The 16,826-nt window shown below is 37.4% G+C and overlaps 1 protein-coding gene across 7 annotated transcripts in view; it reads right to left on the bottom strand.

Annotated features, from left to right (window-relative positions):
• Window positions 1–16,826, bottom strand: part of FAM13A (family with sequence similarity 13 member A) — a 362,868-nt gene that overhangs the window by 327,439 nt on the left and 18,603 nt on the right. For 3 of the 7 annotated variants that reach the window (XM_045473066.1, XM_045473115.1, XM_045473096.1), the window contains exon 1: window positions 6,908–7,150. The exons of 1 other annotated variant lie outside the window; for it this stretch is intronic. In XM_045473066.1, coding sequence (XP_045329022.1) covers window positions 6,908–7,012 — 105 coding nt within the window. In that variant the 5' untranslated portion in view covers window positions 7,013–7,150. Of the gene's footprint in view, window positions 1–6,907; window positions 7,151–16,826 lie in introns of those variants that run through there. 3 more of the 7 variants (XM_045473105.1, XM_045473085.1, XM_045473075.1) reach the window with 2 other exon arrangements.

Below are 16,826 nucleotides of genomic sequence, written 5' to 3'. Positions count from 1 at the left end.
CTTGATCAATTTGGAGGTTACTTGATCCATATTGGCACATACAGCTGTTTAATATTATATTATCTAAAGATACTATACTTGATTTAACCCATCTTATTTACTATAATGTTTAGGTTATTTACAGTTCTTACTATTACAAGTATTTCAGCAATGAACATTCTTGCCAACATTTTTACATAATTGTACAAGTTATCTGTAGGATAAATTCCTAGAAGTGAGATTGCTAGATCAATAGGTATACAAATTATACATTCTGACACATACTGCCACAGTGTCCTACGAAGATGCTCCACTGGTCTACATCTTGATCAAGAGCATGTAATGCTGCTGTTACTTGTGAACGTACCATTCATAAGCTTTGGTCCATTTTTAATTTTTATTTTTTTTAATGTTTATTTTTGAGAAAGAGTGTGCGAGTGGGGGAGGGGCAAAGAGAGACAGGGATAGAGGCTCTGAAGCGGACCCTGTGCTAACACAGCACGCTGACGCAGTGAGGCAGTGAGCCGGATGCAGGGCTTGAACTCAAGAGATTATATGACCTGAGCCAAAGTTGGATGCTCAACTGAGCCACCCAGGCGCCCCAACTTTGGTCCATTTTTTAAAGGCCAGTTTTCTTTTTCTTACTGACTTGTAGGAACTTTTTCTACATTAAAAAAAAAAAAAGTAAATTTTTTTAAGCCTGTGTATTTTAAGTATCTGTCCTAGTTTTGGCATTTTTAAATGTTATTTGGGATTGTGCAGACATTTTAGTTATTTGTCAGAAAAATTCACCAATATTTGTCTTTAGGGTTTCTAGCTTCGTTCTTCTTTAGAAAGACACTCCTTGATCCAAAATTATTGTTTTATGGTTTTACTTTGGTATTTATATCCTTGAACCATCTCTAGTTTAAAGAGTAAAGAAGAAATCCAGCAATTATTTTTATTCAACTGGCTAGCCATTATAATTTCAAATGTTTTAATTTCTGTTAATATCTGATGTGGTAGACGCTCCAAATTTAACAATCTTAAAGAAGTAGCTGTAATAATTCAAAGTTGTTGCAGCATCTTTTCCCATAAACCAAGTTCAGAATGACAAATTTTTAAAAAATCTCGAATCTGCCTGCTAGTTACAAAACTTATATTTAGTTATATAACTTATATAAACTTAATTATGCTATGATTTGCTACCTCTTTATAAACCATTGGAAATCCACAATTACAGATAATAGCTCAAGTAAGGTTTCTTACAGTTTCTATTTCAGAAACTATTAGACACAAGCTTCTTTATCTTTGGAATTTCAGTTGCGTAAATCACTTTAAGATTTAGATTGGATTAATCTAATTTATTACCTTAGCCTAGTCTTCTTTACCCAGTTACCCTATTCTTCCACTTTATATGCTTCTTCATGCTCGTTTGCACTTTTCACCAGTCACTAATGCTTACTTACAATCTTCTGCACAGAGACATTAAACCAATATACACGACTAACTGTGCTTCAAATGAAACTGAAATTAGTAACCTAGATACTAGGGACTTTACCCATGATCAGATTCTAGACACTAATTTTGACCATATTTTTGTTTGATTTTTGAATTCTGTATGGCAGAGATGAAAATTCTTCTTGCAATACAATTCAGATTTCCATAGGAAAATTTACATGCTTTTGTTTGCCTGTTACTAATCTTGTCTTCCTCTAGTACCTCATCAGTTTATTGTGGAAAAACAAAAGATTAAAGGCTTAATCCTGTTTAAAATTTGGTCCAAATCCAATAATATCAACAGTCCCTTCAGAAGTATAATCCATCTGTAAGGACAGTATTAAGGAAATCACCTTTAAAAAAAGACATAAAGTAGACTGCCACATAACAAAAGTAATTTTTTATGAAGTTTTCAATGTATTTTTACATTACTGTTTTATTTGATTCTCACAACAATCCTGTTTAGGCTGTTGTTATCCCTACTTGATAGGTGCGGAAAGAGAGAGGTTAAGTTTATTGCCCAGGGTCACACAGCCAATAGCCAGCCAATAAGTGGTTGAGCCAAGATTCAAACCCATGTGTCCTGCCTCAAATCCTGCCTCATTCCAGTTCATGACAAGCTTCCCAAAACCATTGCAAAGCAAGCCACTGCATGATGAAGTTTATCAATTAAGATGTTTTGGCTGCATGTAATTGAAATTCTAGTTCAAACTGGCTAAAATAATAAGGCCATTTATTATCCCATTATACTAATACAAAGGAGTTCAGGGGAAGGAAAGATTCTAAGCTGGTAGATTCAGTGGCTCATGAATGTCACCACTGTTCTGCCATTTGCTGATGTATTAAGATATCCTTAGGCTGTCTTCCCTCTTGATCCATAGATTAGATATCTGTCAGCAGCACCTGGGGTGTGTAATTCCTTGTTTACATTCAGTAGGAGAATTAGAGACAGAACTGCTTTATCCCAATTATGGAGCATACATCTTTCTCTTTGATTTGAGCATTTTAGGTTATGCGCCAGAAATAGTGTTTATAAATATTCCATGAGGTACTTCTCTACATTTCCAAACCACCTTTGCATCACATGGGAACATACGACTAGTTCAAAGAAATGAACTTTAAGAGAAATGAATCACTTCCAGAATGAGGCAGATAAAAACATGTGTACCTTCTCTATTTCCTTTTATCCCTGATATAAACTAGGGGATACATAGTCAAATGCTGAAACAGCAAATATCTCACAGAATGGAGGCAGTCTGGACACTAGAGTCACCAGATGGAGGAGAGATTCAACCTGCATCAGACTGTGAGTAATCCACAAATTTATCTGTTTCCCCAAGCTACTGAGATTCCAGGGATTTCCTGTTGGGACCCTTGGTATTAATTACCCTGATTAAAGCAGATTACATGCCCACCTGAGGGAAAGCTATGCCCTGACCAGCCCATACATCATCTGAGATGGAATGGATGTGCAGAATTACTTGCATTGACTCGATGCAGTTTTATAGTAAGAGAATTCACGTGTTATTCAGCTGGAGACTCAAATGATTTTTTAAAGTACAAAATATTTACAATTATACTGTTCATTCTCATAAACGGCAAATTGTGCCATTTTCACAAGAAGTACCATCAAAGATCGAATGCTTTTGCAGGCACGCCTTTAGCTTTATGAGGGTCTTCAAAAGACCCATTTAAACATAAAATACACTGAAGCCAGGCATTAGGCTTTATAGTTTCACCTACCGTTTCTGTGCTAATATTTATTGAACAACTACTACTGCTTAGCCCTGAACAATAGGTAAGAGATACAAATAAGAAAGGACACCTGTGTCCAAACTTTACTGTCTGCTAGTGAGACAAATATGTAATGTCAAGGAAGCTGAACAGATGGTCAAATGTTCTTTAAATTATCAAGAAATCATATTGTTTAATAATGTCTAAGGTCAGAGTAAATAATATAACCAAGATTTAAGCTCATGTTTGCCAGTTTCCAAAATGAGCCTACATTCTAAACTCCAAACAAACAAAACAAAACAAAGACAGAAAACACAGAAGATGGAAAAAAAAATGAAGAAATCCATCATGGCATTTAAGAAATGTAAATGTAGTCTGTTTGGGATGAATTTGGTGCCAAACATCAAACTAGAAACAACAAAGATAAATAACCACGATGGGTTTTGAAACTTGAATTTGCAAAATATTTGTTTGTTGTATTACTTAAGACAATTCAGTTCAGCCAAATACAGAAGGGAAAAACAATGAGGAGAAGTACAACTAAGTTTCAACAATATGTAAGGAGATAGTGTGGTGGACACAGTTGACATAGATAATTAAGTAGAGATGGAAGAAACAAGTTAAGCACCCAACAGTTATGAGACATCAAATATTCATCTCTTAAATGAGTCACCCATTGATTATACCCTTGCTGGCCCCATGTGTTATCTGCCTGAGATATGCAGATAAAAATCCATAGCCATTCAGGAGTCTATTTTAGCAAGTTAGAACTATACCTAGGCACACTTGCCTCTGATGATAGAGCAAGCTGTGTTGGCTCAGTCATGTTCCATCTGCTGAGTCCCCTGCACACACTCAACACTGGTCTTCAAAAAACCCACTGTGACCAGGAAAGGTTGATGTGGTAGAGAAGACGAGAAACAGAACAGACAAATACCATGTAACACAGGACTCAGAATGTGGGCTTTCCATCCCACTGAAACCCTTTCTATGTAGGTAAGCCTAGCAGATCTTTCCCTCCTTGCTTTGTGCTGTGTTTTAAGCTGTTCAATAAATCTGTGACTAGAATATCATAATATGGTTTGTGAACCTTTCTGTACTAGGACCACAGCTCCTGCTTGCACTATGGGATAGACATAAAGGTAGCTGAGGATACACAGTGATGAGGCTACAGGAGTGGAGGGGTCAAATTAGGGACAAAGGCTACAAGGCCCAGGACACCCTTAGAATTGTTCCCAGCACCAACAAAAGTTGGAGTTAACTCAGGAGGAGTGGACTGCAAGGCCTGGATAATACCAACAGAACTTACCTACAAATTCACCGAAGGTTTGCTAAACACATCAGAGACCAGAACATCCACAACATAAAAATCGACACGTATGTATTCTGGGCCCCTCTTTCTTCAGCCATTGGGATATGGCAACTCCTACTTGCAAGCCCACCTTCCTCTAAATACCCAGATGCCACCTTGGACAGAACAGCAGGAGGTGCAAGAGGTCTGGAAAACTCAAGATTTCACCTGAGAGAGCTGGAGTCCTCTCAAAGTGACATTTAAAGCTAGAAGAGACTAAGGCAATATTAACTGGCAGGTATGGTTCCCATTCCGCCTGGGTGTAGTTTATTGAGGAAAAACAGATGTTATAGTGAAGAAGCTGCAACTTCTTTGTAAATATGAGTAGTAAGTGAAATTTTGAGCCCACTTTGGCTTTACTAACAGTGCTAGTAATATGGGAAGAGATGAAAAGAATGAGGAAGAGAAAGGTGGTTAGTCAATGGACATAGAAATGGAGGCTCTTTGAACTCCAATGAATGGAGTGTTCCACTTCAACATGCGTACGTATGCACACACACACACACACACACACACTACAAATATCTAGTATACTATTATTCTGTCTAAACAACTATCTTCAGTGTCAGGATATCTGAGCCATTGCTACATATAAGATATGTCTAGGTAAAGAGGTCCCAAACTAAAAACAAGTATGCCAGCCCCTATGCTTACATTTACATAGCTCTCACCTTTCTGCCACAAACATGAAAAAAAATATTTTTTTCTTCTTCAGCTATGTTTTTCCAGAAATACTATGCTAAAAATCCTAAAAACATAAGCATTTCCTATAAGTAGAACTGGGATAGAAAAAAAAAAAAAAAAAAAGGCTAACCTGAAGTTAAAGAATAGGAATGACTGAGAATCACTCCTCTACTAGAGTGAATAATCTCTTATATAGTATGATTTTCATGTCAACTTTACATGAAATTTTGCATATACTTTGGATTAAACTAAGGAAAAATATTCAGTTTCATACATGGGTCAGTGTGCATTTCAATCAAGTAGAGATCAATGCATACAGGCCACAAGCAAGAAGTAAGGGTCTAATCAGAGATGACTGTCTCAGGCCAAATAGGTTGATCTGCTGCTTCATACTCTACACATTTCCTGTCCTAAAGTATTTGTTTTCCAAACTTGGAAAGATGAAGTGAAATAGAAGGTCAGTATTTTACAATAGAAAAAAAAAATCAGATTTTGAAGAAAACTCTTGGGAATGATAAAAAGATAATCACATGGATACCTGGCTGCTACAAGGCTCAGGGCTAAGAAGAAAAGAGACAGACAGGCACACAGGATACCAAAAAGTTCCAAGCACAAAAATGAGGGAGTTTTACTATGAAAATTCAATCTGTGGGGCTGATTTACCATGTGGTGACCATTTGGGGCATATGTGTAAAAAATTGCCCAGATATCTCTAGATGTTTTAGGATGCCATCACAACCTACCACAAATCGCAGCTGTTTCTGAAACTTGAAAAAAAAAAAAAAAAAGAAGAAAGATGTGACCTGTGATGATACAGAAGTCAGCAGATAAAGTTGATAATAAAGAATAATATATATTTCTCATTTAGCTCTTCTAGGGACAAACAAAATGCCCCCTTGGAAGACAATACCAGTTTATAAATACAAGTATGCTTGATATATACGCATTTTCTATATATTGAAATAAAAACTTAAATCACAGCATTCTGGTATTGTATAATTGGCAATACGTGGTTATTGCAAAAGTAGCATCGACAGAACTGCTTTTGAAATTTATTAATTCAGCCCTAGAAATACATGCATTTTCTCATGGATTTTACATCAGTGGTATTTATTGATGCTACTGTATTGTAACCAGAAGTTTCTACAGTCCATTAAGGTTTCACAAACATTTATCAAACAAGCTCTTTCTCTGTCACTTTCAGCAACCATGCTTCAACAGAAATTCTAGCATTACTAAAAGAAAACAAAAATGTGAATAGAAAAAGGTCATACACATACCCAGAAGGAACAAATTCGTGGTTATTTTCATTCGTTCTCAGTCTAGCCACTAGACTTTTCCAGTAACTACAATTAAGCATTCATATTTAACTCATCTATAATAAGGAAGTCTGAAATGCTCGAGAATGCTTTACTTTAAATCAAGTTGTCCTAACCGCATAAACTCCGGCACACTTCTTCCTTCATCTTTTTTGGAAAGGCAAACAGACAAAAATGCTGAATGCTGCCCCAAACACTGTTTAACGTCCATTTGAATAGATAGGCATTTAAGTAACAAACCTTCCCCCACCTCCTAGAAAGGAAAAACAAAATCGCACAAACATCGCAGCAAAACCAGGAGGGCACAGGCCTCTCCTCAGCCCCGCCGTGTCCACAGAAGACGGGGGCGGCCTGTACTCACACAGATAGCGAGAGCGCCTGCCCCCATTCTCGCAGGAAGTGCCTGGTAGAAGTGATGAAGACCAGATGAAAACATCAAAATGACAGCAAAGTATGAGAATTCCATTCAGTAGATATGATTTCATTTGAAACACAGTTCCTAATCCAGAGGCCTCAGAGGGAGCGAAGAGCAGCTCCTAACATTTTCGGAAGCGTGGTTTTGCTTCTCACTCGGCTGAACCCACATGGCTGGCAGGACTGCCTGGAGTTGAAATCTGATCCAGAGCGTCTAGTATTGGCAAGTAGAGGAGGTCATGTGACAGGGGCCTTAAGCTGCTGACATCTTTTTCTTAAACCTGACTTGCCAGATGCCACACACAGGCTTTCTCCGGTCAGAAAACACCCATCACCTGGTGGTATTCATTAATAGGAGGACTAAGTGCAAAACAGTGAATATGCAAACCTGATTCCTAGTTGCTACTCCTAAGAAAAATTCACATATTCACACTCAGGTTTCAATCTGCAGGCACATGCCTCACTTTTCTGAGACACTTTTCACTCCCACTGCCCCTTAGAAACTAGTTAAAGTCTATCAAAACATTCTTCCCTCCAGCTTTAGTCTATCAGAATTGTTTTAAGTGAAAATACTTTATTTTATGCAACTCTTACCACTTCTCGTTACTTTTGAATTATCTTATTCACAGACACTGGTGATCAACATAAAACAACATGTTTCTAGACTTCCACAATTCAACATATGTGATTTATAGTGTGGAAAATCAGCCTCTGGTTGACCTTTCAACAATGTCCTACTTCACATGCTGTGTCATTAGAAAATGTGACAGACTTTACAATTTCCAAATATTTGAACTGATAGCTAAAATATCCATTTCACATAAGTCAGAAGGACACTGTCCTATTTTTTTTATTACCACTTTTTGGTCAAATCCTTTTTAGTGGCACATTTAAGAGAATGCTGACTAATACTGCGTGAGAAGTTTCACTTTACCCAATTTTAGAAGACTTAAACTGCCCTCAACAACAAAACATAATAAAATTGTATCTTAAAGGCACAGGGTGGGAAGACCAGGGAAAGCTGAAATCAGTTCCCATTTCGGTACTTCCCTTCAAATGTATATTTCCAGCCAATCAACAGTGCCCACAGCAAAGCCAGAGGACATGACAAAGTCCATTTTATTTCAATGCATGCATTTAGAACATTGCAAAGACACTTCCACAAGGTGCACTAACACAATCCCAAGGCCAAACAATGGAATGGGAGTGGGCGAATGGACAGAAACCCCTCCACTGAAAAATAAAACTTTTTTCTGCTTCCACCTAATGTAGATTTTATCACTTCTGCTTTCCATTTACCCATTAGAAAACTAGGCTATTAAAGAAAATTATTATAAAACAGACTTTTTCCAATACATTAAAATTTTGTCTTCTTTTTCTGAGGATACAAGTACTGCCAGTCTTTGGTGAAAAATAAAAGCCTAAAGATTAGGTCAATTTTTATCACCTATACTGGTTGAGGCACTATGCAACAATATACAATGATCAGAAAGACATGATACCTTCTCTTATGGATCATTCAATGGGAGGAGAGAGGAATGAAAATCAATAAGACTTTTTAATTAGTCATCACAGAGGCAGTAACAAAGAAGCAGAGATGAGGTAGTGAAAAAATAACAAAGGACACCCAAAAACATTTAACATATTTCGATTCTATTTTTTGTTTTTGAAAAACATAATTTAAATCTAATTTGTGAGTTTTCCATCCTAATTTTTTTCACTTAACATTATATCACTGACATGCTCCCATACTGCTAACACTATAAACAATTTTAATCACATACAATATTACGTTCTGTATATATAATGGGTTTTTTTAGTCATTCTCCTATTTTTAGGCATTTACATGGTTTCTGATTTTACGTGTGTATGTGACTGTAAGTAATGCTTTATCCTCATTCTGATTATTTTCTAGTCAAGACTCCAGAAAGTGAAATTGTTGGATCACGTTGAATATTAACATGTGCTAAGGTTGTTGACACACATTGACTCTGGCAGTTTATAATCCTCAATTCACGCTACCCAAGTTTGAATATTTTGTAAAATATTTCATAACTTAATAAACAAAAAGGACTTCTCACTTAAAATTCAGATTTATCATTAAAGATAAGAAAATTCCTCATTAGTCATTTGTATTTTCTAACCCATGTGTGGCATTGTCCATTTATCAAATCGTTACTTAACAAGTCTCTTTTAGAAGCTCATTTTAAGGATTAAATGATATATAATCTATAAAAAGCTCTTAGTATATTACCTGGCAAATAGTAATAAAAAATCAATTTTGGATGCTTATCATATAGTTGGATTATTTATCTATTTGGAATATTTTTTGAAATATAGCAAAAAATGAGGATCTAAATTGATTCGATTTTTATTTTTCATTTAACTACTGTGGCCCACATGGTTAATTCTTTCCAGTATGCAATCTCTTTTTCTGATACTATTAGAGCTTCTTTTCCCTCTTAGTTGGGGCTGAGCCCATAGTTGTTCATCTACAGATTACATTTCCCAACCTTTCATACCAGTAGATAGGGCCATGACTCATTAACAGAGTGTGAATCGATTGGGTATGTACAACTTCTGTGTCGCATGATTCATAGGATCCTTCCTCTTCATCACATGTTGGAATGTGAATATACCTCACTTGGATCATAGAGGAGAAAGAGTCCCAGGGGATGAAAGACTGAGCAGATGGAAGGAACCTAGACCTCTGAATGACCTTGTGGAGTATGGCTGCATTAACATGCCTGTATCAATTAGACTCCCATTGGAGAAAGAAATCAAACTCTCAAATATGTTACTATATTTGAAAGTCCTGTGTGTGTGAAAACAAGTTTGTCTTTAACCTAATATACTAACCGAATGACTCCCATTTATTGAGCAAGTTTTTCATTTCCCATGTATGATACTATCCTTACTATATATTAAATTCATATACGTACACATACACAACCAGGGTCTTTTTCAGACTAATATATTCTATCTAGGTTTTTCTTTCTTCCATAGTTTACCTAGTTTTATTCCATATCCATATTTGAATAACTGTATCTTTATAATTGACTTAAATAGCTGATAAAGATAGCCTTCTCTAATTATTTTTTCAAAACTTTATTGCTCCTTCCCAATTTTTCATGATGGATCTCAAAAACATTAAGTAATGTTAGAACAAGTTAGAACATCAAAATACTATACCTTGCATTATTGTTCCTAATATGTACATATAATACTACATAAGGATGACAAAAATCTAGTCCTTATTTTCACAAGTACTTGTACACTATTATAAAGTGAAATTAGTACTGTGCTAAACTTATTCTTATTTTTGGTAATGACTATATTTCACGGCAAAAAGATACCCTGAATAGGCCATTTAACAAACAGAACTAAAAACATTCTTCACATCAAACAATATCTTTCCATGGAATAGATCTAAAATTGGAGTCCAAAATAATTTTCCTCACCCCTAAAGAGATGCAAGTGATAGTAGAGTCTAATTCCAGAAAGTTCTCTGAGCTGACAAACATATATATTCCTAAGTATTGATTTATAAAGAATCTTAAGATATACAAGCCCCAGCCAAGAGAGTTGTTTATATAAAGTATGAGCTATCACTTTTTTTTCCCAGAAAGAATAAAGAAATTGTAACAAGTATTTTTCAGAATAGTTTACTCTGGTAGGCTAATTCCATGACTACTCCCAGAAATGCTGAGATACCAGGTCAGAAAAGGATCCCTATTTTCAAGATCTGTGGGCTGCCTGGAGGAAGGAGTCAAGCTGACTTCATAAAGGATGGTCAGATCCCTAGGATGCTTCATTCAAATGACCCTGTAACCTGGGGAAGTTTGATGAAGGGATCTAAAAAGGCCAAGTTGTCCTGTAGCCACTAAAGAAGCTAAAAATCCTTCAAAGTCGATCTCTCTGATGTTAACTGGCAGAGCTACCAGTTTTCAAAAGACAAAATCTCTTCAGCTGGAGTAGCAATAACAGTTGTCAGAACAGCAGTGGTCAGCAGTTACAGTACTACTGGCCATGTAGCAGAGACCGGCGAGTATCATAGGGTGTGGTGGTGGCGGCACTGACAGCATCAATCACCTGATGCCCATTGGAAATGGGACATTGGAGGCTTTTCCTCCCAAACTCAGTCTGCCTATACTCCAGCTCTACCTCTATCCCAGCTACTTCTCCAGGAGTACACTAGCCTGGACCAGAATCAGTGGCATCCAATCAGACAGGGTATCAGTAGTCAGTCAGCAACTATTTATTGTTTATATACTATGTCTTGACCAGAGAGGTTCAGATATTTGGGGTTTTGAATCTCTAGCAGCATGTGCACCTGAAAGATTATTTGCTCTAGGTCAGCAGTCAGCAAACTACAGTCTGTGAGCCACATCTGGCCACCACAGGCCCCTTCCAGCTACTCTAGATCAACTCCGGTTGCCCCCATCTGTTTATATAACATGCCTGGCTGCTTTGGTACTACAGTGGCCAAGGTTAGCATCTGCAACAGAGACTGAACCTATGGCCCACAAGGCCTAAAACATTTACCATCTGACCCTTTACAGAAAAAGTTTGCTGACCCTTGCTGGTTGGCTATTCAGTAACATTACTGGGCATGAAAATCTTTATATATCCAAAGAAAGACTCTTCTATGGGCCTTGGCTCCTTGGAAAATAATGGGAAGTAGGTCTTTCTTGGGTTTATTAGTCTATTTGTTACCACTGCTCCATTACCTGGCCTTGGGACTATTCTTACCTTCTTCTAATTATTTTCTGAAGGAGTTTCCAGAAAGAGGTCCAGTTCATAATCTGATCATATTTCTGAAGTCTAGGTGCATTCTCATCCCATTTGAGGGAAAAAAAAATACAATACTCCTAGGAAAAGATCGAATGTTCTGTAGCCATGGAAACAAATAGCCAATACAACTCATTTTAAACCTGTTCAATTGATCAGCACCTTCCCTCAGTAAACCAAATAATTTTGCAAGCCAACCTATCAGTAACAGCCCAATTAAGAAGGGGCTCAGTCTGATAAGTATGTCTTTGAGTGTCAACCAATCAATAACTGTCTCATTTGAGTAACCACTCTCCTTCCCATGATGTCACACTCCTGCAAACCCACCTGTATAATTATCATCAGTCTGCTCTGCTCAGAAAGACCATGCCTGACCATCAGAGTTTTCCCCCACTGTGACAGTAAGTTCAGCTTTGTCTTTTTGTCAGGTACATAGTGTCGATCTCGTCATTCTTTGACACATCCTTAGTTTAGACATCCCAATTCTGTGGGTCATTATTTAGGCCTTATTGTTTGACCTGCATTTCTATTATTTCCTCACTTGCTTGCCTAATGTCCCTTTTTCCAATTCTGTTTATGGCCCCACTTAACGCTTGGCATGTCACTTGACTAAGGCTAGACTGGATACTATTCCCTACCCCTTCCCTGGAAGCCAAAGCAGATCCACTTTGCCAGCATCCACAGAAGGAGAGAATCAGGACCCAGTCCTGTAAGAAGTGGACAAGAGTACTGATGGGAATGAGAGGTTCCATTCCTCAGTCCGGGAAAACTAGACAAGAGCTGAATTTTCTTTTGAAAACAGTTTATTTTCCCACTAAGTTTGCTAAAACTATAATTTAACTTCTAAATTTCATAAGCACTTATATAATAGACAATGTGTACCTATTAGTATTCGAGGAATTATGGCTAAGAGGAGGTATGAATAATGGTATAGTACTTGAACTATGAAGTATACGTAAGAATTTTTTTGAGGACACTATTTGCAAATCTTGAGAAGGTATTCCATTTGGCCATTCTGTCTCACCAGCATAGTGATTTGAAAGGCCACATACCTAGGTGGGAATTACTAGCAATCAACACAAACACTTTAATGCCCATTGTTCCTTACTCTGCCTGCTTCACAGTTTATGATTACTTCACAGACCCTGAAGGCACTTGAGTCTTAATCCTTCAATTAACACATACAATACACTAAATTGTATAATCAAATTTGAAATGTGTGCCCTTAGTACTTAAGAATTTGAAGCCAGGGGGCGCCTGGGTCGCTCAGTCAGTTAAGCATCCAGCTCTTGATTTCAGCTCAGGTCATGATCTCATGGTTCCTGGGACAGAGCCCTGCAGAGCTTGCTTGGGATTCTCTTTCTCTGCCCCGCCTCCATGCTTGCACACTTGCTCTCTTTCACAAAAATAAATGTTAAAAAGAAAAGAATTTGAAGAAAGAAAAAAAAAAAACAAAAAACAAAAAACAAACAAACAAACAAAAAAACAAACCCATGATGGATGAAGGTCACTGGAGCTAGAGCCACAAGAAGGCAGGTGTTGAGTGGACTTCTACAGAAGTCACTGATTATGAAGGCAGGGGAGGGAGAAGCCATTCTTATGTGGGTCTTTGTGATGGGCAAAGAGACAGACATTAGCATGAAAAGTAAGGGACTTTAAATAGAAGAATAAGAAATCTAGGCAGGACCTCAGTCATGAACTAACTACTGTATGTTCTTAAATAAATAGCTTGACAAAAGTGCTGCCAGATTAATCTGAGGTCTGACTAAAATGTGTTAAAATAAAAAGGAAACTTCATATAAATAAATGGACCCTGTTAACAATTGCCCAGCTGAGAGGATAATTTCTTGAATTTAGATACTGAAAGATAAATCACAAACTTTGTAGACAGAACTTGTAAGACTGATAACTGACTTTATATACGAGGCAAAAGAGGTGTCACGTAGTCAAGAACAGCATGAAGGAAGACTCTAAGATTTGTTTGCCAGGACAATGAAATTGTGCCAAGTAGTGTATCTTAAACTCCAGTCTGCCTGGCAAAGTTCCAATTTATGCTTGTTGATTCAATGCAGTTATTAATAGCATCGCTTTTCACTCTTAAAAGTGTTCTGGAAAGGTGAGGCTGAGGGGGGTGAAAGCGAAGGGTGCTGCCAGAGTATCAGGACCTGTTCTACCAGGATCCTAAGAAGGGAGAGTTCAAGACTTCCATCTTTATGTGTGGAATCTTAAAGAAAGAAAGAAAGGAAGAAAGAAAGAAAGAGGAAAAGAAAGGAAAAGAAAGGAAAGGAAAGGAAAAGAAAAAAAGAATGCCACTAATATGGAGGATAATATCATATAGTCTAATTAGAATCCTAGGAGGAAATGAAAGATTGGACTAGAAAAACATTTTTGAAAATAAAAGCTGAAAAATTTCAAAATTGATAACAAACATTAACCCTTAGCTCTACAGACCTCTAGAAGGATAAAGAAAACCACTCATATTTTTAACAGTGCTAACAATGAGAGTTAAAGACCAAAAAAGCCTTTAAAGTAAATCAGAAAAAGATGCTTACTTTTTTAAAGTTTATTTATTTTGAGTGAGAGACAGACAGACACACACACACACACACACAGAGAGAGAGAGCGAGCAAGCAAGCAGGGGAGAGACAGAGAGAAGAAAAGAGAGAGAATCCCAAGCAGGCTCTACACTGTCAGCATAGAGCCCAATGTGGAGCTTGAACCCATGAACTATGAGATCATGACCTGAGCCAAAATCAAAAGTCAGACACTTAACTGAGCTACCCAGGCGCCCGCAAGATGCTTACCTTTAATGGAACAATAGGAGTTACAACTTAGTTCTCAGAAGAAATAATGGAGACCAGAAAATAATGGACTGATGTGTACACAGGGTTTTGGATATGTAATTTTACAAAATTAAAATTACATATCCAGAGAAAATGTTCTTCATAAGATGAAGGTGAAATAAAAACATTTTCAGAGAGAGGAAAGCTGAGTGAATTTGACGTTAGTGAGTTCACACTATAAGAAATGCTAAAAGGAGTTCTTTGGGTGAAGAGAAGTGATACCAGATGGAAAAACTGGATCTACTAAAAGGAATGAGGAATGTTGTAAGTGGCAAATATGTGGAAGCAGGTTTGATTCCCAGCAGAAGCTGTGGGTGTCTTGTGTGATTTGCTGTGATTCTGATGGACTTTGGCGTCCTGAAGGGACTTTAGGCAGCCTCATCATTTGGCTTCAGCATCTCCTAAAAAAAAAAGTTACACAAGATTATGGGAGCTGAAAACATGAATTCCAGTCCTCTTCACTTCTAATTTCCTTGGGGGGTGATGGCATGGTCAATGATCCTTGGATTTGTTCTCTCATCTCAGGGTGAAGTTTTCACTTAATATCAACTCTATACAGAAAGGAGAAAAACCTAAGTGTACAACTTACCAACAATTTGAAACATAAAATTCTTAAAGTTTAACTATCTTAAGAGAAAGTTGGAGGACCTAGAATCATCCTTAAGAGATAATGGCCTTTGTAAGGAGTTATCAAGAATGGCAAGAAGGGAGGCAACAGATGAAAAGCTAAATGGGTCCAATTCTGTACTTGAGGGTGAAACACATTTTAAAGAAAAAGAACAGAAGAAAAATCTAAATATTCAGACCTAGATGAATTGATCTCTAACTTTACAAAGAGGGCAATCCCACTAGAATACAAATCAAAGTCTATGATATCACTAGGGACTTTTCCAACTAGAGCTCACAGCAGATGGCATTTGGATATGGTCCTTCACTAAAAAGTCTGTCTTCATTGGAAAGATCTTTTCACTGCCCTCCACATACATTTTCACCTTGGCAACCAAGCTTCATTCCTCTACCTCTAATGCCAGTGCAAGGTCCTGTGGGCCAGTTTATGACATCAGGACCTGAGAAGGCATATGTTGACCAGGTCAAAATACCCCACCAAGGGATATTCTAGAGCCACCACATCCTATAAGGAAGTTTTACAGAAATCTAAATTTCAGGTTTTATAAATAAGTTTTGTAAGTAAGGTTTATTTGAATATCTTTAGGGGCGCCTGGGTGGCGCAGTCGGTTAAGCGTCCGACTTCAGCCAGGTCAAGATCTCGCGGCCTGTGAGTTCGAGCCCCGCGTCAGGCTCTGGGCTGATGGCTCAGAGCCTGGAGCGTGTTTCCGATTCTGTGTCTCCCTCTCTCTCTGCCCCTCCCCCGTTCATGCTCTGTCTCTCTCTGTCCCAAAAATTAAAAAAAAAAAAATGAATATCTTTAAAAATAGTTATAAATAAATCACTGTCTCAGTTTAGACTATGTATTATATGGCTACCCTACTAATAGAAGGAATTAATTAGTTGGGGAACAGAACATGTTTGAATAGAAAGTTGCGTTTGATTTCAGGCAGATTCCAGAAATCAGTCACACAGTGGGAGGAAATTTCAGTAGGAAGTATACATTAGGAGCCTTTTCATAAACATCTCAAAGCCTGCTTCAGTCTCCCCTGGCTTCTTTAATCATCATAGCCTATTTACTCTACCTCTGAAAATTTTTCAACTCCATTTTCTCTCCGCTATTGCAGCTATTCTTTAAAATTAAAAAATTGTTAAATGTGTGCCTCATCAGCATTCCTTTGGTGCAAGAACACCACTAACTACACTTCTGAAACAGATTTGATTATGTTACTTTCCTGCTTATTTTCTTCCTCTTCAGGCCTAAAGGCTTCATATATTGGCTTCAAGGGATCTGTGATCATGCAAGTATTATATTTGAATTTTGAGTGTATGCACATGAATCAAGCATCTATCGTCATACTTTTAACTTTTTTAAGGAATAAAAACTGCTGGCCTATAGATTAAGTTCCAAACTCCTTAGCACAGTTTTCAAAGTTTTTCAAAATCTAATTTCATACTAGCCTCACCCCCATTATGTAACTTAAATTTTAGCTTTCTTGCTGGTAGTAGGCTGAATGATGGTCCCCCAAAGATATCCACATCCTAGCTCCTAGGACTTGTGAATATGTCTCCTTGCATGGCAAATGAGATTTTAGGATGTATTTATGTTACAGATCTTGGGAAGGT

This window comes from Leopardus geoffroyi, chromosome B1 (genome assembly GCF_018350155.1).
Source record: "Leopardus geoffroyi isolate Oge1 chromosome B1, O.geoffroyi_Oge1_pat1.0, whole genome shotgun sequence".
In the NCBI taxonomy this organism is placed as follows: Eukaryota; Metazoa; Chordata; class Mammalia; order Carnivora; family Felidae; genus Leopardus; species Leopardus geoffroyi.
Note: the sequence above shows the minus strand (reverse complement) of the source record. Positions and strands in the feature narration are given on the sequence as shown.